Raw genomic sequence first — 24278 nt, 5'->3', positions numbered from 1 at the left:
CCACCCCAGTGCAGGGCCAGGATGTAGGGGAGGTAGCAGCAGGAGGAGGGCAGATGCATTTCTTCTCCAGAACCAGACCCTCCTTGATCTGGTATTCAAAGGAAGGAACTGAAACTGCCCCCGCACTAGAGAAAAACTTGGGAGATTGCACTTTATGCAGTGCCCGTTTCACCCGCAGGGTCAGGGCCCCACACTTAGAAGGGCCCTGGGCCTGGTTTAATGCTCAGGATGTTGACTTTTTGAAACTCTCAATCGTTTTTAAATAAGGGTGCCACATTTTCAAATTTCACCGTGAAAATTAAGTAGCCAATCCTGACTATCCCCAATGCCCTTCCAAAAGGTTGGCACACCGGTCATCTGGGTAAGATTCAGGTTCTTCTCAGTAGGTACTGTGATGGGGGGGGAGGGGTCCATAGGTGACCCCTCCAACCTGGAAGCGGTCCAGCTACCCTAAAGGGAGAATAAGGTTGGGGAGACTTGGTCTGCAGGAGGATGGGCAGGTGCACGGGGACCAGGGCGGGATGGAGGCGTGGAATCTGGACGCTGGAGCGTGGTGACAGCGAGCATCGGGAGTTCGGGGACCCGGCAGCGGGAATACCGGGCGCACCGGGTTCCCGCCACTGGCGCGCGGCGACAAAGAGCAGCGGGCGAGCCAGGAACCCGGCAGCGGGAACAGGGGACGCGCGCGCGCCTGGGCGGGGCACGCCGCCCGGCTCCTCCTCCGCGCCTGGCGGGGTGGCGGCGGCCTCCCTCCACCACATAGGTCCCAGGAAGAGGAGCAGGAGGAGGAGGAAACGCGGGGGCTGGGCGGCTCCCTGGGTGCAGCGGCGCGGCCCCCGCATGGAGCCCAACGTGCGCTTCTGGATCACCGAACGCCAAGTACGGCCCGGGCCCGGCGCGGCTGGGGGCGGGGAGGCCCTGGGCCGCGTGAAGTCACCGGCTGGAGTGCTGGCTGGCCCGGGTGACCTTGGGTAGGCCACGTGGTCGCACCACCCGCCTTCCCACCTCAGACCCCGGGAGGGGACGAAGGGGAAACCCAAGCGTGCGGGAGGCCGACAGCCAGGGCTGTTACCGCGTGTCACCGCTACCCCAGGCCTGGGCTAGCGAGGGTCGTCACAAGGTCACCCTACCCATCGCCCTGAAGAGTCAGGCCCCGCCTCGCAGGGGTCTGCCCTCCGCTGCCTGAGCTGTTGCTGAGCACCAGCTTGGAAAGGAACAGGTGCATCCAGGAGCCACCCCCGCCCCTCCTAACCTCCGTAGGCTCAGCCACTCGGATGGCACAGGGGCTGTCGGCAGCGGTAGACAGGGAGTAGCGCGGGCCCCGCCTCCAGGCGGTGACTGGGCGGTGCTGCCCAATAGAAATACGATGGGAGCCGTAGAGGTCATTAAAATTTTTCTAGTAGCCACATTCAAAAGGGTAAAAAGGAACAACAGAAATTAATTTTAACAGTCTATTGTATTTAGCCCAACAAATATAAAATATTAACGTTTCAACACGTAATCACTGTAAAAATTATTAATGAGATATCTACATCCCTTTTTTACATCTTTGAAATCTGGTGTCTGTTTTACACATACAGCGTATCTCAGTTTGGCCTGGCCACATTTCAGGGGCTCCAGAGCCACACGGGGCTAATTGGACCATACAATTCTAGGGTGTTCTCTTTCAGCCTTACCTAAAGGAGGGCCTAGCCTGGTTTTGAGTGGGGAAGTTGAAAGGGGACAGGGAACTCCAGCTTTCCAGGCAGAGCCAGGACCGGAAGCCAAAACCATTGCAAAGGTGGTGTGTGTTGTGGGGGAGGGGAAGGGGAAGGTTTTGGAAGCCAACCACACTTCCTCTGTCCACATGTGAACTGAGCTGCCTTTATTGATGCCTGGCTGGGGTGTCGGGGTTCTTTATGACTCAAGTTAAGTCTTAGAACAATGATAAGAGGGTAAAGAAGAAGCTTCTGAGAACTTTCTAGGTAGTTGGTTCCAGGTCATTTGTGCGATGTGAACATAGATAGGCCCATTTGACCCCAGAGTCTGAGCTTTTAATCCTCGAGAGTAATTTGATATTAGAGTAGTTAAGAGCACAGGCTGCTGGGTTTGGTCCCGGCTGGGTTTTCTTGGGTACGTTCATGAGCTTTACCTCACCTGTAAAATGGGGATGTTCCAGGAGCTGCAGTTAGAAGCCCTTTAGGGTCTCAAACATTATGTTCACCGTTATTATTACCATACATCTTTTCTTTTCTGCCACCACTAACCTCTCTGGTGCTCTTCTCCCTCTCCAGTCTTTTATTCAGAGATTCGTTCAGTGGACAGAGTTATTGGATCCTACAAATTTGGTCGTTTCAATTGTGAGTATTTCCTTGTTTTCTGAGATAACGCATTTCACATCTTATTCTGAAATGGGAGGACCGTGTGTCCCTTTTGAAAAGCAGTGGAAACAGAATCCATATATATTATCACATTTTCATTCCTTCAGAATGAGCTTGTTAGATTGGAAGGTGGGTAAGCAAATGCTGACAGGTAATACCAAGCTCTGGGCCAGGTGCTGGTGGCTCAAAAGGGATCAAAACAGTCATCCCTGGTCATGGAGGACAGACTGGCAGAGGTGGTCACAGACCTTGACCTCGGGTTCTAAGGGAGGCGGAAGGCCAGAGGGAGGAGGCATCCAGGAAAGGTCAGATAGAAGGGACTGTAAGCCAAGCCCAGGGGAGAGAGCGGGTAGTCCGGTCAGTGCGTTGGGGAACCAGGCAGTTCCTGAAGGGCCTTGTGTGTCACTCAGATGAGAGGGGTTTGCATTTAGCCTGCAGGGCGAGGTGGTGAGGTTTGTGGTTCAGAGGGTCTCTGGTCCCATGTGGCGAAGGATCAGAGGGACCAGACTGTAGATGAGGTGAGCTGTTCAGGGAATGGCTCAGCTATCTGAGTGAAAGACCAGGGTTTGAACCATGTGTTGCTGAGGGCAGAAGAGGAGATGCCCTGTCACCAGCAATACCCCTCAGGGCCAGAGGCACAGGGACACTCCCATCCTTGTGTTCAAGTTGTTCCAGGCAGCCTTGTTTATTTATTTTTATTTTTATGTTTTTTTAATGTTTATTTATTTTTGAGGGAGAGAGGGAGACAGAGTGTGAGCCGCGGAGGGGCAGAGAGAGAGGGAGACACAGAATCCAAAGCAGGCTCCAGGCTCCGTGCTGTCAGCACAGACCCGACCTGGGGCTCATGAGATCATGGCCTGAGCCGGAGTCGGATGCTTACCCAACTGAGCCACCTGGGTGCCCCACAGTCTAGTTTATAATAGAGAAAAATAACCTGAATGCCCATCAGTAGGGAAATAGGAAAATATAATGTATATTCATACAATGGAATACTAATAGAAGTTGAAAATGATGATCTAGTTTGCGATGTATAGTATTAACGTGGAAACACGTGTATGATGTTACATGGAAAGCATCTACAATGTTAAGTGGAAAAAGCAAGACGCATAAAGTACAACATTTATGCAGATGACAATATAAACCAAAACTACATCTTTGTTTACAGATACATGTATTCTTATTTGTAGAAGTATAAGAAAATGGACTGGAATTTCATACCTTGAACTCATAATACTTTCTCTCTGATAGAATAGGGAGACAGGAGACTGCGGGTGATGGCTTTTTGGGGAAAAAGAAAAAAAAAAAGAAAAATTGGAAGCAAATATAACCGAATGTTTTATAGCTGTTAATTCTGTGGAAGGGGATTGGGAGTATGTACTCATTCTTTGTATTTTCTGTATTTAATTCTTTTTTTTTTTTTTCTCAAATTAAGAAGAAATGAAGAGAGGAAGTAAGCCTGAATGGATCAGATGTGGGGGTGAGAGAGAGGAGAGATCTTCAGGTTTCTCTCAAAGCCAGGCAGATGGTGGTGGCTCTCACGGAGACAGCTGACATCAGAGAATGGGAGGGAGGTGGCAGCACCCGTGGCTTGAGCTGCTGGAGCTGTCTGGGAAGCTGGGAGCTCTGGATCTGAGTGCCACACGGGACTATCCTCATGGAAACTCTCAGGGAGTAGAGAACATCATCAGTGTGTTGTACTGAAATCAGATGTCAAGGAGCATGTGATTCCTAAATCTGAGGATATAGCTAAACAATATTGAGATCATTGCTTGATTTTTTTTTCTCTCTGATTATAGGAAAAAATAGAAAAATCAAGGCAACTATTGTTAACAAATGAAGATGCGTTCATACATGACTTGGAGGACCGAAGGGTACGTTTCCCGTGCCTGGTTCAGGGTTGGATGTGGTTGCCTTCAGGAGATTCTGCTTTGCATGGTCTCAAATCAGGTGGAGTCTTGTCATAGTGAACACTGTCCAGAGGATCTGCTTTTTAGAACTGGATTAGTTTTTTTGTTTGTTTATTTATTTTTGATAGAGAGAGACAGAACACAAGTGGGGGAGAGGCAGAGAGAAGGAGACACAGAATCTGAAGCAAGCTCCAGGTTCCGAGCTGTCAGCACATAGCCCGACATGGGGCTCGAACCCACAAACCGCGAGATCATGACCTGAGCCAAAGTCGGACGCCTAACCGACTGAGCCACCCAGGAGCCCCATGGATTAGTTTCTTTTAAATGTAGTGAGGATTCATTCTCTTAAACCAGATTACTAGCAGAAGGAGCTAGTATTAAGGAGAAAAAAGCATAGGGTTCCTCCTGTGCTTAGATATTAGTGGGGATCCTCTGTGGCCGATCCCTGGAGCCCCATGGGAAACTCCAGAATCCAGGCAGGCCTCTGAAGTCAGAATCTATTTTCCATTAGAGGCAGTGGTCCAGGTCAGGATTACACTCCTGCCCAAAGAGTTAATTAAACCAAGCATTTGTTATCTACCCTGTGGTGGATGGGGCTTTCCAGAGCCTACAGACATCAGTCCTGTGAGGCAGCCTGTGGAAAGCTCACATATTTAGTTTGGGGTGTGTGTGTGTGTGTGTGTGTGTGTGTGTTTATGAACTTGATAGGGCCTCTGGGCTCACAGCCTGGCTCAGATGCAGGTGCCTTGGCTAATGGCATGGTGCATCACTTTGCCTGCTCTTCTCTGAACCAGGGGCAGGCTAGATTCAGGTACTCACCTGAAGAGTAAGTTAGGTGTTGGCCTGAGTCCTTGCCAAGGTAGGAGATTTAGGACTTTTTAATGTTCTGGCTGTTTTCTTTCTGTGGATCATCTTACTGCTTATTGTTAGTTCATTTGTTTGTTTGATACATTTGATTAATTTTTTTAAATTTTTTTAAACATTTATTTATATTTGAGAGAGAGAGAGAGAGAGTGAGAGGGGGGAGGAACAGAGAGAGAGGGAGACACAGAATCTGAAGCAGGCTCCATGGTCTGAGATGTCAGCACAGAGCCTGATCGGGGCTCGAACTCATGAACCGCGAGATCATGACTTGAGCCGACGTCGGATGCTTAACCGACTGAGCCACCCAGGCTCCCTTGACTGATTTATTTTGATTTATTCTGTCCATGTGGCATTGAACAGTTCTGGCCTTCACTCTCTAAAAGGTGGAGTAAAGGCGGCACCAGAAATGAGACTGGAGAGATTTTTTTTTTTCCTTTTTTGCTGCCAATTCACCTTGAAAAGCTTTGCTTGTTTTTTCTCTTTTTAGGTACAAGAAGCTTGGAAGAGAAGTCTTGTAAGTTTCAGCCCCTTGCTAATTTTTAGCCTGCTACGATAACAAAACCAAACATCAGACTGACCCTTGTGTTTGCTCTTGTGAAGTCAACAGTGCATCCTGACAACAGCAAACTGATCCCCGTTCCTTTTCGGCCTGCAGGTGAGCAGATTCCAATTTTCACAAACGGGTTGAGAAAACATGGCTTGTAACAGTTAAAAAACTCTGTCTAGAAGGATTTCTGACAGTGAGTCTGGAAACAGCTTAAAAGGGATGTTTGAAGGGTCTAGGTGTTGATAGTGGAGAAGAGCAGGTTTGGGGCCCAGAGCTGCATCCAGTGCTGTGGAAAGATCTGGAAGGTTGGGGGTGAGGGCACAGGCCTGGGTCTGAAACCTACTTTGCTCTGTTATCTGCTAAGAAACACGGCCCATCATTTCATCGATGATGGTTCTAGAACTGGTAACTCATAAGTGTTTTGGATTCCATGTAGTATCCTCTCTCTCATATCTTAATTACAATGAGGGGAATAAAACCTATGATCATACAGGGCCCTTTTAACTATAAATTCTCTTATAAACAAAAAGCTGGAAACACCATAATATCCAACAATTCAGACTATAGTTAAATAATTCATTAAAATGAATGAGGTAAATCCCATGTGCTAATGTAGAAGAATGGATCTCCAGGAACTAGTATTAAAGGGGAAAAGGGCACAATATGAAACAGTGTATAGTGATCCTGTTTGTATGAATAAGTGTTGTGAGCATGAGAGAACACCAGAGAGTGTGGGAGTTTCCATCTAGTAGAGGAAAAACACTTGTCTCTCCTTTTAATGCCTCGCTTCTGACACCAGATACATGGGCTTTTCCCACACCCTTCAATTCTGTGACACCAGCCAGGTGTCTTATAGGTTTTTGAGTTTTTAATTTTTTTTTTTTTTTACATTTATTTATTTTTGAGAGACAGAGAGACAGAGCACAAGTCAGGGAGGGGCAGAGAGAGAAGGAGACACAGAATCCGAAGCAGGCCCCAGGCTCCGAGCCATCAGCAAAGAGCCCGACGCGGGGCTCAAACTCACAAACCGTGAGATCATGACCTGAGCTAACTGACTGAACCACCCAGGTGCCCCTGGTTTTGGGTTTTTTTTTTAATGTTTATTTATTTTTGAGAGAGAGAAAGAGAACTAGCAAGGAAGGGGGAGAGAGAGAGAGAGAGAGAGAGAGAGAGAGAGAGAGAGAGAGAATCCCAAGCAGGCTCTGTGCTGTCAGTGCAGAGCCCGACATGGGGCTCAAACTCATGAACTGTGAGATCATGACTTGAGCCAAAATCAAGAGTCAGACGCAGCCACCTAGGTGCCCCTGTCCTACAGTTTTAAGTCAGTCCTGACTGTCGACCTGGGGACAGCGACAGACCCCACAGGTTAAGGGCTCAGGCCCACCAGACCACCCCAACTTCAGAGGCCAATTGAAAGTCCAGGTTCTCTGTGCTTCTGACGAACCTGCTATAAATTGGAGGTCCTCACACTTCCCCCAGCCCCCCCAACTCCTGGGGCTTGAAATTGCTAGACTGGCTCACAGAGCTCAGGAAGACCATTTACTTACTAGATTCACCGTTTATTATTAAAGGATACAGCTCGGGAACAGATGGAAGTGATGCACAGAGTGGGCTGGGGAAGAAAGAGCTTCCACACCTTCCCCAGGCCTCTGCTCTGCCAACACCTGCTTGTCCTCAGCAACTGAAACACTGTAAAAAACAGGCTTTATCACTACGGTTGACTAGATCATTGGCCCTTGTGACTAGCCCCGCCTCCAGCCCCTTTCCCCTCCCTGGAGGTGGAGGTAGGGGGTGGGGCCGAAAGGTCCAATCCAACCCCCTCATGCCTTGGCTGGTTCCCCTGGCAACCAGCCCCTCCTTAGGGGCTTTCCAAAAGTCACCTCATTAACACAAACTCAGGTGAGCTGGACCGGGGTTCTTAGGAGTACAAAAGACACTCATTTCTCCTTCACTGCTGTTCTCATTGAGGAAATCCCAAGGGCATTAGGGTCTCTGTGCTCGGAACAGGGACGAAGAGCAAATACGGGTTTCTTATTATAAATGACTGCATCACAGATGTACTAAGTTCGTGCAGAAGGACGAACAGGTGCGGGTTCACAGCGCTTGCTCTGAGTTAGAGGGACTGGGAAGGCCCGGGGGGCGGGGGCACCTCTCTAGGTCTTTCCTTGCTGTGCTGATTGAAATGCTTGCCATATGCATATAGTTATTATTAGGAAAAAATGAAACAATGAAGACTGTCCTTTGGCGTCTGTGCCTTCAGGGCGCTGGAGAGGAGGTTCTCGGGTGGGTACCCCCCCCCCCGCCCCCGCCTGCCTCGGGGGCTGCAGTCACTGACCCTCTTCTCTTCCTTGCCAGCTCTCCTACCTTTCACGGCACCCATGGTGAGTCAGCTGAGACCCCAGGTTTAGGAAGATGTCCACTCATCTCCTAACCTCAGCGGTTTGTGCCCTCCAGCTCTGGAGCCCTGTCCCACCACCCCCTGCCTCTGACCCTTGGCTGCTCTTCTTGTATTTTCACCCTGCCCCCCACACTTAATCCAGTCGGGCATCTGGGCCTCCTGAAGGTCCCTGTGTCACAAGGTAGTCCTTTCTCTGGATGCCTACTGTGCTCAGCGCTACAAGGCGGATGAAGTGCTCCCTGCTGCAAGCACACAGGACTGTCCGTGACCTTCTCTCCCTTAACCCTCCACCCCACCCCTGCCCAGTACAGGCCCTCTCCTGGGACCTGGGATTGCCCCCCCCCCCCCGCCCCCGCCCCAGAGAGGCTGTACCACCGTCACTCTCACGGGGTGCTTTTTCACAAAGTGACAGCATTCCTCCGTCACTTCTCCCACACCCGTCCTGTGTGTGCGCCCACTGGCACGTGCAGACTTCTCAGCTGCCCCGCCCTGCTGCATCGCAGGTCTTTGAGGCAGGGACCCGAGTGAGAGTCCCGGGTGTCCTCGGTGCCCTGGAGGCGTCACTTGCCCTGTAGCCTTCTGCATCTGCACCTTCGCCTCCTTGTCCCAGGTCCTGGGGGGCCAGTCCTGCATCTCCCCTGGGAAGTCCTTTGCCCGGCAGCTCCCCCTCCCCCAGAACACTTAAAACTTTGCTTTATTTTCTTAAAAGATCTTTTTGTCGACGCTGTCGGTGAAAAGTCCGAAGTCCCTGATTTTACCTCAGGTAACAACTGTTTCTATTTCATGATGACTGAATTCTGTTGCGCTCGAAACCAGTGTGCGATCCGTTTGCCTCCGTCTTTGTGCAGGTTTCCTTCTACACCTACACTACGGCATTCAACGTTGTCAACGGAAACGCAAGTTATGTGAGTATTATGAGGCCCAGGGGATCTGCAATTCTCTGTTATTTCTCTTGGAGTTTTGTTTGTTTGTTTTGATTATCCTTCCAGGGTAAAACTGTGGTATTTGCTAAGTATGTACTTTTGTTTTTTCCTTAGAATCGTCGCCCACATGAGAGTCTATTACTAGGGACAGGACTAATTGCTTCTTCATCCTTTTTTGGAGTGGGTATTTTAAAAATCTGTCAAATCTCATTTATTCCTCAGGACAAAACAAGATATTCCGAATTAAAATTCATGTTTCAACTCAAACTATTTTTTTGAATCTTTGTTTTTTAATTCAAATTTTTTTTTTTTTTTTTTTTTTTTAAGAGAGAGAGTGCGTGCGTGAGCAGGGTAGGGGCAGAGAGAGAGGGAGGGAGAGAGAATCCCAAGCAGGTCCCATGCTCAACACAGAGCCTAACATGGGGCTCAATCCCACGGCCCTGGGATCGTGACCTGAGCCGAAATCGAGAGTCAGACGCCCAACTGACTGAGCCACCCAGCCACCCCCTCAATCCAAACAACTTAGAAAGTATGACTAAGAGATAAGAAAGGAAATGGTCACCTGTAATCCTGTCACCCCCCCCCCCAAATAAGCATATGAGCATCCCAAGTTTCTAGGCATATACTCAGTACTCTTACCTTTTTAAAAAATGTATTTAGGCTAGATAAACATGTACAAATCGTATATTGCTTTGGATGTCAGGGCACCGTGATGGTTAAAAACGCAGGCATTAGAGTCAGATAAGCCTGGGTTGGCATCCTGGCTCAAATTCTTAGTGGCTCAGTGACTCTGGACAAGTTATATAACCTCCCTAAGCCTCCGTGTGTTCCACTGATAATTGGGAGAACACCTCAGCGTTGCAAGAATTAAAAAATACACGGAGAGCATTTGCAAAGGCCTGACCTGTGCCAGGAACTAGGTTGATGCTAACTCTTGCTATTGAGTATGTTCAGCTGATTTTTTGGACCTAGGCAATAATGATTTTTCTCTTGTTTTTCTAGTTACTCCCTCATTTGCTCCAGATGCGGCTGAATAACATGTTATTGAAAAAAGCCCTTCCCATCATCATTCTGAGTAAGCAGGAAGCATGCAGTCTCTGTGGTCTTTGAGCTTTCCTTCATCTTTGGGGACAGCCAGGTCCCTTGGCCACATTGTGACTGATGACAGCTGCTATTTGTAGCTTTCCGGGGTCCCCGGGGCCAAACTAGGTCCTTGGTTTGAGAGGTGACACTTGCTCTGTAGATATACTCTTCATTGTCAGAGGATGAACACAATTACATTTGCAAGACTGTGCAAGCCCTGTGCATGTATCATTTCACTTAATCCTGACAAAAATGTATGGGTAGCAATATCGTTAGTCCATTTACAGAAGCAGAAGCTGAGGCAGGGGAACATTAACTGTCCTAGGGTCACACAGGGAATAGGTGGCAGTAGGGGGGATTCCAGCCTGGTGGACAGACTCTAGTGGGAGCAACAGAGATGTTAACTGTTTCAAGTTTGTCAGCCTGCAGATTCACTAATTCACACTCCATGTTTGACTCTGGAAATCATAATAGCGGTTTGAAGTGTTGGCAGAATGATGTGAGCAGTAAAATTTGGGAGAATGTCATAGAAACCTGATCAGACCAGCTAAAGCAAAGAAGGGGGGTGTATTTCCAGGACCCCGGGGTTTCTCCTGGAATCCTCCCAGGGAGCTGGGCTGGACTTTCAGAGGTGCTGAAACCTGGTGCCGGGTCCTGGTCAGGGAAGGACCAACTGACTGGGAAGCCAACAGTTCTGATCCAGCTCCACAGCCCCAGGACAGAGCTCGGTTGGCCGGCTCCCGCCAGGTGACCGCATGAGGGCGGAGGAAGCATAGCCATCAGAGAAAGAGGCGTGACATCAGAAAAGGTGTTCCTTCACTGGGCCAAACTCACCCTCTGTTGTGCATTTTCTTCTCTACATCCACAGCCCACATCAGTGCCATGAATGTTGTTGCCGCCCGAAGCCTTGAGCCCATTCGAGGGATTGAAGTCATGGACAAGGAAGGCAACGTCATGGGCTATTCCAGAAAAGCCGGGACAAAGGTAAGGGGACACAGTGGAGCCTTAGCTGGCTTGCCTCTTGGGTAGAGCATTGAGTTTTCTGTTTGAGAGCTGTACCCAAGTCATGTCTCCCTTCCGTCTTTCCTTATCCTGTTTTCCCTCTTGCAGACAGAGCGGTTTTCCATTTTGCACTGTGATGTTTGAAATGATGTTTCCATTTTACACCACTAATATGCAATTAGTCTGGGTTCTCCAGAGAAACAAAACCAGTCGTATGTATGCATGTGTGTATTTATTTTAAGTAATTGGCTGATTCAATCGTAGGGCCCATAGGTTGCTCAAGTGTAGGCCAGGTCGGCAGGTTAGAAACTCAGGAGCCGCTGAGGCAAAATTTCTTCTTTGGGAAAACCTTCTTGATTTTGCTCTCAAGGCTTCCCAACTGATTAAACAAGGCCCATTCACACCATGGAAGGTAATCTTTGCTTAAAGTTAACTGATTATAGATGTTAGCCACATTTACAAAATAGCCCCATGGTAGCACGTCAGTGTTTGGTTTAAGTACCAGGTCCCATCGCCTAGCCAGGTTGACACATGAGACTGACCGCCGCAGACGGGCTTCCACCAAATGCTAGGCCGCTCTCTGAGGGTGAGATTTTATTTTTCCAGCTCAGCATCCACACACACACCCGCCCAAGGCTGCTCTGCACTTGTGGAAGTCAGTGACTCCCTGTCTGGATTTGAGAGCAGTGTTCGTGGTCCCCCTCACAGCAGATTTTCTTATAGTCTTCATCTTTCCGGACCAGTCTGCTGGCAAGGCTGGGCTGAGAAAAACCGTGCTCTGACCAGAACTCTTGAAAAAGGCTTCGGTTTTTAAAATTTTGTTGTAAATATTTTTTTAAGTTTATGTATTTATTTTGAGAGAGACAGCGCATGCCAGAGGGACAGAGAGAGAAGAGGAAGAAGAAGAAGAAGAAGAAGAAGAGAGAGAGAGAGAGAGAGAGAGAGAGAGAGAGAGAGAGAGAGAATCCCAAGCAGGTTCCATGCTGTCGGCACAGAGCCCCACATGGGGCTCAATCTCACGAACCTCGAGATCACGACCTGAGCTGAAATCAAGAGTCAGACACTTAGCCAACTGAGCTACCCAGGCGCCCCTCCAAGGCCTCAATTTTTAATAAGTTTTATTATTAAATAGTTGAATTCTTTTGCTCAATTCAGCACCCTGGCTTCTGTGTGCATTCAGGTTGAAGAAACTGGACTGGCCTATGGTGGTCTCATTTGGGGTTTGAACTTTTTGTAAAATTACTTTTTCAGCAGGTGAGGTTTTTTTGTTTTTTTTGTTTTTGTTTTTTCTCTGTGGAATGCCATTAGCTAAAGAATCATAGCATGAGGCAATTGTGTGCAAATGGCCTGAACAGCAGCATAGAACAGCCCAATAAGAAGTGAAGGGAATAATAGCTTCTCATGGTGTCAGTGTTCAAGGGGACTCCTGTCGGGACACCCTCTGCCCTATGTGTCAGCAGAAGAGGAGGTCAGAAAAGATGACTGATGGGGCGCCTGGGTGGCTCAGTCAGTTAAGCGTGTGACTTCGGCTCAGGTCATGATCTCACAGCTTGTGAGTTCGAGCCCCACGTTGGGCTCTGTGCTGACAGCTCGGAGCCTGGAGCCTGCTTCGGATTCTGCGTCTCCCTCTCTCTCTCTGCCCCTCCCCCACTCACACTCTGTCTCTCGCTCTCTCAAAAAATAAATAAACGTTACAAAAAATTAAAAAAAAAAAAAGAAAAGATGCTGCTTGTTCAGTTGGTAAATATAGCGTTGTTTGGCTCACAAACATCTTGCTGTAAACCCTGTCCGTGATTCACAAAGCTGAATTACAAACCATTAGCTACATGCCTGCCACCAGATTCCTGCCAGAACGTTTAGTAGCGTGTCTGAAAAATAGGAGCCACCTTTTCTTTCTTTTTTAATTTTTTTAAATTTTTTTTAACTTCATTTTTTATTTTTTTAAATTTACATCCAAATTAGTTAGCATACAGTGAAGCAATGATTTCAGGAGTAGATTCCTTAATGCCCCTTTCCCATTTAGCCCATCCCCCTTCCACAACCCCTCCAGAAACCCTCAGTTTGTTCTCCGTGTTTATGAGTCTCTTCTGTTTTGTCCCCCTCCATGTTTTTATATTATTTTTGTTTCCCTTCCCTTATGTTCATCTGTTTTGTCTCTTAAAGTCCTCATATGAGTGAAGTCATATGATTTTTGTCTTTCTCTGACTAATTTCACTTAGCATAATACCTTCCAGTTCCATCCACATAGTTGCAATTGGCAAGATTTCATTCTTTTTGATTGCCAAGTAATACTCCATTGTGTGTGTATATATATGTGTGTGTGTGTGTGTGTGTGTGTGTGTGTATATATATATATATATATATATATATATATATATATACACACCACATTTTCTTTATCCATTCATCCATCAATGGGCATTTGGGCTCTTTCCATACTTTGGCTGTTGTCGATAGTGCTGCTATAAACATTGGGGTGCATGTGTCCCTTCGAAACAGCACACCTGTATCCCTTGGATAAATGCCTAGTGCAATTGCTGGGTCGTAGGGTAGTTCTAGTTTTAGTTTTGTTTTTTTTTTTTTTTTTTAATTTTTTCAACGTTTTTTATTTATTTTTAGGACAGAGAGAGACAGAGCATGAATGGGGGAGGGGCAGAGAGAGAGGGAGACACAGAATCGGAAACAGGCTCCAGGCTCCGAGCCATCAGCCCAGAGCCTGACGCGGGGCTCGAACTCACGGACCGCGAGATCGTGACCTGGCTGAAGTCGGACGCTTAACCGACTGCGCCACCCAGGCGCCCCTAGTTTTAGTTTTTTGAGGAACCTCCATACTGTTTTCCAGGGTGGCTGCACCAGCTTGCATTCCCACCAACAATGCAAAAGAGATCCTCTTTCTCCGCATCCTCGCCAACATCTGTTGTTGCCTGAGTTGTTAATGTTAGCCATTCTGACACGTGTAAGGTGGTATCTCATTGTGGTTTTGATTTGTAGTTCCCTGATGATGAGTGATGTTGAGCATTTCTTCATGTGTCGGTTGGCCATCTGGATGTCTTCTTTGGAGGAGTGTCTATTCATGTCTTTTGCCCATTTCTTCACTGGATTATTTGTTTTTTGGGTGTTGAGTTTGATAAGTTCTTTGTAGATTTTGGATACTAACCCTTTATCTGATATGTCATTTGTGAATATCTTCTCCCATTCTATCGGTTGCCTTTTAGTTTTGCTGATGTTTCCTTCGCTGTGCAGAAGATATTTATTCTGATGAGGTCCCAGTAGTTCATTTTTGCTTTTGTTTCCCTTGCCTCCGGAGATGTGTTGAGTTGAGCTGAATTACAAACCATTAGCTACATGCCTGCCACCAGATTCCTGCTAGAACGTTTAGTAGCGTGTCTGAAAAGTAGGAGCCACCTTTTCTTTCTTTTTAAATTTTTTTTAATGTTTATTTTTGAGAGAGAGAGAGACAGAGTGTGAACAGGGGAGGGGCAGAGAGAGAGGGAGACACAGAATCGGAAGCAGGCTCAGGCTCCCAGCTGTCAGCACAGAGCCTGACGTGGGGCTCAAACCCACGAACCATGAGATCATGACCTGAGCTGAAGTTGGACGCTTAACCGACAGCCACTCAGGCACCCCGGTAGTGGCCACCTTTCTAAATGAATTACAGGTAACAAGGGGACAAGTGGTTGCCTGAAACACCTCGTTTTCAAAACAAAGGTTTTGTGCCTAAGAACCACCCTAACGAGACATTTTTAATAGCTTTATTGAGATGTAATTTATATACTATAAAATTCACCTGTGGCGCAAGTATAGTTGGATGAATTTTAGTAAATTTAACCAGTTATGCGGCTATCATCTCAGTCCAAATCTAGAACATTTTCATCCTAAAAATCTCCCTTGTGCCCATTGAGCCACTCCCTTCTCCCACCCCCGGCCCCAGAGAAACACTGATCTGCTTTTTGTCCTCATAGTTTTGCCTTTCAGAAATTTCATGTAAGTGACTTGTACAAGTGTTTTTTTGTGTCTGACTTCTTTCACTTTTGAGGTGCATCCGCCTGTACCAGGCGCCGAAAGGTTGTTGCTTTTCATTGCTAAGCACCATTGCATTGTATGGATGTGCCTTCCAGGTTTTGTGTATCCATTCCCCGGGCAACGGATATTTGGATTATGTCCAGTTTGGGGCTGCTATGCATAACGCTGCTCTGAACTTCCGCGCAAGACTTTATGTGGATGGCCATCTGTCTGCATCTGTCTTCAGCTCCCTTTACCTGTAGGGTGCTAGGGCTGCTGTGAATCATTTGCACAGCTGAAGAGAAGAATGAGAGCAGGTGTATTTATTTTTAAGAGCCAGAGTGAGCAAGACTGGGGGAGAGGGGCAGAGAGGTAGAGGGAGAGAGAGAATCCCAAGCAGGGTCCATTCAGTGCAGAGCCTATCATGGGGCTCGATCTCACGACGCTGGGATCAGGACCCCAGCTGAAATCAAGCGTCAGATGCCCAACCGACTGAGCCCCCCAGGTGCCCCATGAGCAGGTGTTTAATCTGTGAGTTGCTCCTTGGCTCCTCGCGCCCTCCAGCTGCTGTGTGAGCACAGCCACACCCTTGGCCTTAGGATCCCTTCCCTCCAGGAGCCAGGAGCTCTCAGCCTCCCAGGGGAGGCAGCCTCAGGCCCTGCTAGCTGTCAGGACGTCTAGTCCATCTGTCCAGGAGGAGCTTCGTTTTTGCATGAAGGCCAATTTAGGGTAAAAGATTTGATGGTCTGCTTGAAAAAAAAAAAAAAAAAGGAAAGAAAAAGAAAGAAAGAAAGAAAGGAAGGAAGGAAGGAAGGAAGGAAGGAAGGAAGGAAGGAAGAAAGGAAGAAAGAAAGAAAGAAAGAAAGAAAGAAAGAAAGAAAGAAAGAAAGAAAGAAAGAAAAAACGTTTATTGGTGCTCAGTCAGTTGAGCATCTGAGGCTTGATTTTTGGCTCAGGTCATGATCCCAGAGTCGTGGGATTGTGCCCGCATCAGACTCTGAGCTAAGCATGGAGCCTGCTTAAGATTCTCTCTCGCTCACGCTCTCTCTCTCACTTTCTCTCCCCTGCTCTCCCTCTCTCCTCTGCCCCTCTCCTGCCCCCTTGTGCATGCATGCACGCTTTCTCTTTCTCATTCTTCTAAAATAATAATAATAAAAAGAATAGTGTCTGCAACTGTGCATAAGGATAAGCATTCTTTCAACATTTCCCTGTCACCAAAAGGTTTATTTTCTGTGGCTAAAATTTCAGAAACTATGCAACCAGCAATATCTGATTGTAACAGGGCACCTTTGATCAGATTTCAGGGGCCAGTCGGCGTTGTTTTCCCTTGACGGGCCTTGGAAGGCACTCCGCTGCGAAGTGTAACACGTCTCCCAGTGCCCCCCCAATATAGGTGTCTGCTTTGCAGTGTCCTCCCCTCACACACAAGTGGAGAGAGGCCGGCCTCGCCCCACTGACGTGGAAACACACCACACTCGGCAGCCGCTTTTCTCTCCCTGAAGTTGAGCAGTTTTTTATATTCCTGAAAGTTTAAGTGCCACCCTCCTCGGCCCCCTCTGTCCCTGTGGGGGAAAGGCGTTCTCTGCAGAGGAGTCGGATGAGCTGAGCATCATCTGATGTGGGAAGCAGAGAGCGGGGCTGGCGGGCATGGGAGGGGAACCCAGAAGGCAGGCTGTAAGCACGTCCTGGGAAGCCAGCTGTGGAAGAGACGGGGTTGGAAGGGGACAGTGGCCTCATGCCTGTTCATCTTGTGCAGAGCAGTGCTGTCCGTGGAGTCATGCCTTACCCGGGGCTGGGGTTCTGAAGTTAACATGTGAGTGTCATCTATAGTCAGGATTTCCCCGGAAAGTCTCTTACGTTGCCCTTGAGTACACATGACTTTGTGCATATATAACCCAGACAGTAAATAACATGTTTAAATGTTGGATGTATAATGTATATTATAGAAAAGATGACAAAATGTTATCAACCGTACAACTTACTTGTGCAAAGTAAGATTTTGTAGCACCCCTCATTACACAAGCAAAAGGTGGGTGCATGCAGGTGGATCCGTGCATGGCAACGTGTGGGTGTGATGCCACGCCAGTGCCCTCTGAGTTGGACTTCTGGAAGGTTCCTCCACTCAAAGGGGTAGGAATATCTGGGCTGCTGCTCGGGATCAGGAGGCCTGTGGCAGCGTCCTGGATTGAAAGGAAATCATGCAGCAGTCCTCGGGGGGCACTTCCAGCATTTCCACCAAGGGGCCTGCCCTTTGGTTCTAGGTGACGATTTTTCTATAAGCTGCCTTTGCTTTGTCCTTTGGGTGGTTGGCAGACCAATGGGGACCATTATGGAGTCAGCGGAGGCAAATCCCGTCTCCAGTTGCTCCTGCACCTGCCCCAGCGGTCCTCCAGCTGCACGCACGTGGGGCTGCCTCCATCTCTCTCCACCGGCATTCTTTTTCTAAGTGAGAAAGGAGACCTGCTGAAGGATATCCGGAAATGGCCTCATGCCATGTGTTAAGGTGCTTCCTTTCCATTTCCACTAGGCCGTTAAAGACACGGCGACGTCCAGAATCGTGCTGTTTGGGACCTCCGCTTTTATCCCTGAAGTCTTCTCCCACTTTTTCATAAGGTGAGAGGCGGGTAGGAATAGACGTTTGACACTCAAAATCCTGGGAGGGATGGGAAGAAGTTTCTTTGGTCACCTTCCTGCTACATTCTGTTCATCACAGTTAGGACAGCAGGATTCACTTGGGGCACGCATGGAAATCCAGATTTGCCTGTTCCTTAAACGTGGAATCTCACCCAGACCCTGTTCTCAGCTAGCTGTGTGTTCCTGGGCGTGTCCCAGCACCTGCTGAGGCACAGCCCCTCAGGTCTCGAATGCTGAGTTGAGGTGATTGGCAGGTTCTCCCAGCTCTGATGTGTTGTGAGTGTGGCTCAAGCCTGCCTTCCCCCTTCATTCAAGCATGTGTTAAATTAGCCTAAGTGGCCTAGATTCAGCAGACCACCATCCCTTTTGAGAAGCAAGAAATGGCCGGTTGGGAGGAAGTCCTGGGGACCTGCCAGTGACAAGCGCAACACGCAGTAGCTTAGGCCAGGAGGCAGATGTGTTGGTTTAGATACTGGGTGCGGGCAAAGAGCGTAGCCCAGGGCAGCTGAGCAGACGCCCCACCGCAGGGACGGTCCTATCTTCACGGTGTCAGCTTCCCTCTGTCCTGCCACACGCTGGCTTCCTCGTGGTGATGAGGGACATGACTGCCAACATCTCCCAGCTGCTATCCTCAAAGAGTCCGGAGGAGGGATAGAAACATGGCAGAGACAGCAGAGACAGGGAATGTCTTCCACTCAGTTCACAAACTCCCAGAGGAGGACTCAGTTGGCCCAGATGGGGTCACCGGAACCCATCCCCTCTATCCAGCGTGGTGAGTTAGAAAGCCTTCATTAGGACCACATAAGGAGTGTTTTCTAGAAGTAGCAGCATGCCGCTTAGAGCCAAGTGTTACTTCCCATGGGCCACCGGCTGGATGGCTGTAGAGACTAATGCTGGCCAGGTTCTTCATGGACCAGTCTGGCTGGGTCAGAGCTGGGCTTCCTCCGAAAGCTGGCACCCTCCGGTCTATCCCTTGAAGCCCGCCTAGTGACGCGAGCGGCCTGGGGAGAAGGGATGGCGTTCATTTCCCAGTGGGCCCTCACAGCTGTGATAGTGTCCAACCTGGAGTGACCTCGGTGGCTCTTCTGGCTCAGCGCTTTTATTCTGCGTGTGAATGAACCCGGGCTCAGGAAGGGAAGGGGTCTTGCCCAAGACCCTGCAGTCTGTCAGTGGCAGCCGGACCCAGGCCCCTGGATCTCTGGCTCCCAGGCTGGGTCAGAAGGTCACATGCATGTCAGCAGAGCCCAGCATCTAGAATCTGGCCTCTCACTTTGGAGGTGTGGGATTTTGGACAAGTGACTTAACTGGTCGGTGGCTGTGTCCTTGTTTGTGTGAAAGGGGGTGATGATAACACAAACTTCAAAGGGTTGTTGGGGATCAAATGGGCAAATGCCTGGGAAGTGCTGAACCCCAGGCCTGACGCCCAGCGAGCGCTCCGTCAGTGCAGCTGTTGGTATTGCTTGTTTGCTGGTGAGTGGGGACCAAGGCGTGGGCCCGGCCAGCTGCACGTAAGACCATTAGAGCAGAGGGCCAACCTCTGAAGAAAGCCCAGTAACCTTGTCTCTTACAGGACCCAGTTTTTCCGGCAATATCCATGGTCACTATGGACCTTCAAGCTGTCCTGTACTGTCTTAGTAATGGGACTGATGGTGCCAGTTTCTTTTAGTATGTACCCACAAATTGAACGGGTAAGTGCCCCCTATTCAAATTTCTCTCAAAACAAAAACAAAACAAACAAAACAAAAAACAAGCCTTTTTCTTCTCCTCGTTGTAAGAGAAAGAGAACTGTAAGAAATCTGCGAAGTTTACAAAAGTATAAAAATAACATTATTTAATCCCGTCCCGCAGATCACTTGTGCAATTCTGGATTCTATTTTTCTTAGTGATATACCAGAAGCATTTTTCTGGGATATTTAAAAAACCTTTGAGATTTTTTAGATACCCCGTAACGTTCCATAGTGATGCCTCATCCAATGGGACTTTCTGCAGCGATGGAAATGTTTGATACGTATGCTAATACAACCACCTCTAACCACATATAGCTGTTGAGCACCTACAGTGTGGCTAATGTGACTGAGGAACAGAATTTTTTTTTTGAATTATTTTTTTAAATGTTTACTTACTGTTGAGAGAGAGAGAGACAGAGTGTGAGCAGGGAAGGGGCAGAGAGAGAGGGAGACACAGAATCTGAAGCAGGCTCCGGGCTCTGAGCTGTCAGCACAGAGCCCGACGCGGGGCTCGAACTCACGGACTATGAGATCATGACCTGAGCCAAACTAAGCCACCCAGGCTCCCCTAATTTCATTTTTAAAAAATTTTTTTTAACGTTTATTTATTTTTGAGACAGAGAGAGACAGAGCATGAACGGGGGAGGGTCAGAGAGAGAGGGAGACACAGAATCTGGAACAGGCTCCAGGCTCTGAGCCGTCAGCACAGAGCCCGGCGCGGGGCTCAAACTCATGGGCTGGGAGATCATGACCTGAGCCGAAGTCAGGCTTAACCGACTGAGACACTCAGGTGCCCCTGAATTTTTTATTTAATGTATTTTCAGTACTCACATGCAGCTAGCGGTTTCTGTATTAGACGATGCAGTTCTATAGACGAGGATATATTATAATCGATGATGAGTCAGACTACCTGGGTTCAAATTCCCAGCTCCTCCATGACCTCGGTCAATTTGCTTAAATTCTGTGAGATTCAGTTTCCATATCCGTTACAGAGAATTAAAGATAGTATCTCTGCAAAAGGCTGTTGCTGCTGTCAGGGACATTGTTGATGTCACAGCTTTTGGCGATTCCTGGCGTTTCTTAGCTGAAAATTTCAAATGTTTGTTTCTGTCACTGAAGTTAAAAATCAGTGATGTCTTCAAAAGCATTTAAATTTATGGAATGAGCTTGTTCAAAACCCAAATCTAGGTTCATAACATCATTAATTCAGGTAACTTTGCCATCACCTAACGTAGGAACTTTAAATTCTCTTAGTTGCTATACTCGCTAAATATTGCTAAATATTTATTTATTAAAATAAAATGTTAGAATATATTTTTAATCCTTACAGGCCCACCTAGACCATGGCTTATTATAATAAGATTGTAATAAAAGTGAACCCTTTTGCAAATAATTACTTCTGGTCGCACTGGCACTCAGAGTGAAGGAGGAAATTCCCCTGTGGGCTATTCAGCTATGGAGAGGCGGGGCCAATGGGGGAAGGACCTTACCAGCCCCTCATGGTGATAGAACTTTATACAGAGGCAATGAGGGAGACGTTTCGAGGGGGGAGTGGCTTAGTCAGGTTGTATTTTAGAAATATCACTCTTTGGATGTCACAGTGTAGATGGGGGCAGTCCTGGAGGCTAGGAGGACAGCTGGGGGCTGTAGACACATTCTGGCTGGAGGTGATGGGGGGCTCAGAGTAGCTCCATGGTAGTAGGTTAGAGAGAAATATTGAATTGGGCGAGTTAGAATTTGTGAGCATTCAGATTGGGGGTGAAAGTAAAGAGAAAAGGATCCAAGGGGATACCCAGATTTCTGGTTTAGGTGTGATGCCAATAACCAGGACAGAGGGAAGGAAGGGCTCTGTATTAACTAGGATTACGTTTGGGGCACCTGGGTAGCTCAGTTGGTTGAGTGTCTGACTCTTGGTTTCAGCGCAGGTCATGATCTCACGTTTCGTGAGTTCAGCCCCGCATCAGGCTCCACACTGACATGCAAAGCCTGCTTGGGATTCTGTCTCTCTCCCTCTCTCTCTCTGCTCCTTCCCTGCTCATGCTGTCTCAAAATAAATAAACTTAAAAAAAATTTTAAAAATAAATTAGAATTACATTCGGTTGTAAATGAGATCGAAAATAACAACCTGAACAAGGTAGAAGTTGTTTCTCACTCACATAAAATGTGTCATGAGCACGCTGGGAAGGCGCACACATGAGTTGTGTTTTTCCACGGTACCTTTTCCAATAAAGTACCAGTTTTATCCAGTCATAAAGCAAAGGGAATCACGATCATAAAAGCAGGTTCAGGGTTCCAAACTGGGTGACATTTCACCATGTGATTAAACTTGGCTTCTTACACAGCGCATGGAGCAGAACATAAGTCACACAACAAACAAGGTAACGGAAAGGTGCAGAAGTTAGCGAAGCCAACGTGAAGTCAGTCTGTGGGTGCGCAGTTGAGATAAGGCCGTGGTCCAGTCGGGTCAGCTCTCGGCACTCGCCGCTTATTATGGTCAAGCCGTGAAGGATCTCAGTCATGTTCGAGATCAATCGGGTAGTGCCTTTGGCGGCAGCTGCTTTTTAAGTGGTCATAGAGGGGTCGCATCAGAAGAGTCTGATGGTTTGCCGCAAAACTCGTCCCTTTATGAAGAGCCCCTGCAGACCTCCTCTGGTTCGGCTTGTTGTCAGTGCTGGGGTATCAGCTGATGCCGGTCCCGGCGATAATCTCGGAGCTGCAGTACCTCTGACTACTTGTGTCATTGCTTGACACAGGCCCCTGCTTGACATCAGAGGCTCCATTTTGCTTTCTACTGTGAGGTGACCAGCCCAATAAGGCAGCGATGCGCCACAAAGTCCTCAGGGATCTTAATTCCTTCCAGGCCAGCATGACACCATTCCTAGGGTTTGGCCCCATCTTCAAGGTACCAGATGGTACCTTTCTCATTCCACTTGGCCCCGTGCCACTTTCACTTCATCACATTGGCCAGAACTTAGTCATGTGGTCAAGCCTCACCGCAAGGGAAGCTGGGAAATGAGGTCTTTATTTTGGACCTATTTAAAATGCTGCTGCTGTGGAAGAACAGATGGGACAGATGGCAGGAAGGGTAATGTGTCACATATGGAAACAACTGTTACCTGCTAGGAAGTGAGTATGACCAAAAGGCTATGGGGAGATTAGGGAAAGAAGAGAATTGCCGGCTGATCCAGGAAGGCTGCCTGGAAGAAGTAGGCTTTGGACATGGATGGATTCCAACAGGCAGAGATGGGGGAGTGAAGAGGGCATTCCAAGTCGGGGTATAGGAGAGCTGAGGAGTCCAATGTAGCTGGGCACAAGTCACTGAGTGTGACTGGCAACATGCTTGGGGCCAGATAGCAGGGCCTGTGCGGCCAGGCCCAGGAGGCAGGCTCTACTCTGAAGGCAACCGGTGGGTCAGTGCAAGGCTTGAAGGGGCAGGGCTCTGAGAGGCCAGAATAGAGGCAGGAAATGGAATCCACTTCCCCTCCTGAGCCTCTCCCCGCCAACAGCCAAGCAGGTCTTGGCATTTGCTAGACCTTGAAAGAACCTTGTTGGTCCAAGGTGGGCACAGAGGTGGCTGAATGGTGGTCCCCAGCCAGTGGGGTCCCCAAGCCCTGCCTCCTTGTCTGGCCCCCGCCCAGGACCAAGACATCTTCTCAGACGTACCACGGGCTGCAGCAGCCTTCAGGTCTGGAAACTCAGTGACCTTGACAGGGAAACTTGTCCCCTGCAAAACTCCTTTTCCACTAAGCTAGTACTTCTGCCACCTCGTGAGACTAAGAACTGTGACTGGGGATTAGGGGGACTGTTGTTAACTTTGGTGGGTGTGATGACAGCAGAGTAGTTGTTGCATAACAAAGTCATTGTCCTTTCGAATTTCATACGGAAGCATTTGTAGGTAAAATGACAGATCTGAGAATTGCCTTCAAATACTCCAGAAAATACCCCCAAATTGGGATTGGGAGATGCCGGATGAAAGGAGATTGGCAGGTTGTTACTAATGCTGAGTGATGAGTAGATGAGGGCCCATTGTATTCTTTCTGCGTGTGTTTATATTTGAAATTCTCCATAACAAAGTGTTCAAGAAGTTCTGCTTTTTTGTTGTTGTCCATCAGACATCGCTGAAAAAGTTGGACTGGAAAATAGATGCTTTCTGTAATATATACATTTTTTTTTTTTTGCCTTGGCTCTTAAGGCAAGAAAAGTTAATATAAATATTAAGAATTTAACTTTGTTTTTCAGATACAGTGCAATAAGCTTGAAAAGGAAATTCAGTCCGCAACAGAAGAAACGGAACTCTTCTATAACAGAGGGGTATAGGGATGAGTTTTTGGTGAATTTGTTCTGTTCCTGCTTGAACACCTTCCTCTCTGCTCGAGGTGCCCGTTCCGAGGACTCTGCCAGGGGTCTGGAACCCGAGGTGTCTGTGCCCCCAGGATGGCTTACAATTGCACAGGCCAGCGCCCTTTCCAGGCAGTCGCCTGGGGTTTCAAGCCTGGATGAAAGGGGAAACAAGAGGCTGTCCTGTCTGGTCCACCCCCATGGGGTTGCTGAGGGGACTGGTGATAGAAGATTCGATTCTCTAGGTGTTTGTTCATCGGCCTCTGAAGGGATACTGTGAAATTACTAATAAACTTATTAAAAGTTGAGTATTTGGAATAATAAAGGAAAAGGCTCTCCCGTGCCCAGGGCCCAGGCATTAAATTGGTGGCCCACCTCAAGGTAAGTGGGAGCCTCTGGTGAGCGCTGAAGGCCTCCACTCCCAAAGCAATCCTCTTTCCCTCCTCAGCTTACTCCCATTTTGGACGACTGAAAATCTTTGCCCCCCCCCCCC

General features: G+C 48.1%; 1 protein-coding gene and 1 long non-coding RNA gene across 3 annotated transcripts; one reads left to right on the top strand and one right to left on the bottom strand.

Annotated features, from left to right (window-relative positions):
- The first annotated feature begins 712 nt into the window (after positions 1-712).
- SFXN4 (sideroflexin 4) lies at positions 713-24093 on the top strand. 2 transcript variants are annotated; one of them, XM_058697928.1, is made up of 14 exons: positions 713-879; positions 2274-2339; positions 4157-4231; positions 5619-5645; positions 5732-5786; positions 8034-8059; positions 8786-8839; positions 8925-8981; positions 9114-9179; positions 10002-10074; positions 10951-11066; positions 17614-17699; positions 19291-19408; positions 23687-24093. In XM_058697928.1, the coding sequence occupies exons 1-14, from the start codon at positions 841-843 to the stop codon at positions 23762-23764; spliced, it is 936 nt and encodes a 311-aa protein (XP_058553911.1). In that variant the 5' UTR covers positions 713-840; the 3' UTR covers positions 23765-24093. The 2 variants fall into 2 exon arrangements, with proteins under 2 accessions (XP_058553911.1, XP_058553912.1); XM_058697929.1 differs by lacking the exon at positions 9114-9179.
- Positions 3498-7382, bottom strand: LOC131493456 (uncharacterized). The gene is made up of 2 exons (XR_009252685.1): positions 7255-7382; positions 3498-4057 (listed from the first exon to the last, which is right to left on the bottom strand). It is a non-coding gene; the product is annotated as an uncharacterized LOC131493456 (long non-coding RNA).
- Positions 24094-24278: the final 185 nt, after the last annotated feature.

Source organism: Neofelis nebulosa, chromosome 13, assembly GCF_028018385.1.
Source record: "Neofelis nebulosa isolate mNeoNeb1 chromosome 13, mNeoNeb1.pri, whole genome shotgun sequence".
NCBI classification, from domain to species: domain Eukaryota; kingdom Metazoa; phylum Chordata; class Mammalia; order Carnivora; family Felidae; genus Neofelis; species Neofelis nebulosa.
This window is presented reverse-complemented; position numbering and strand designations above follow the sequence as displayed.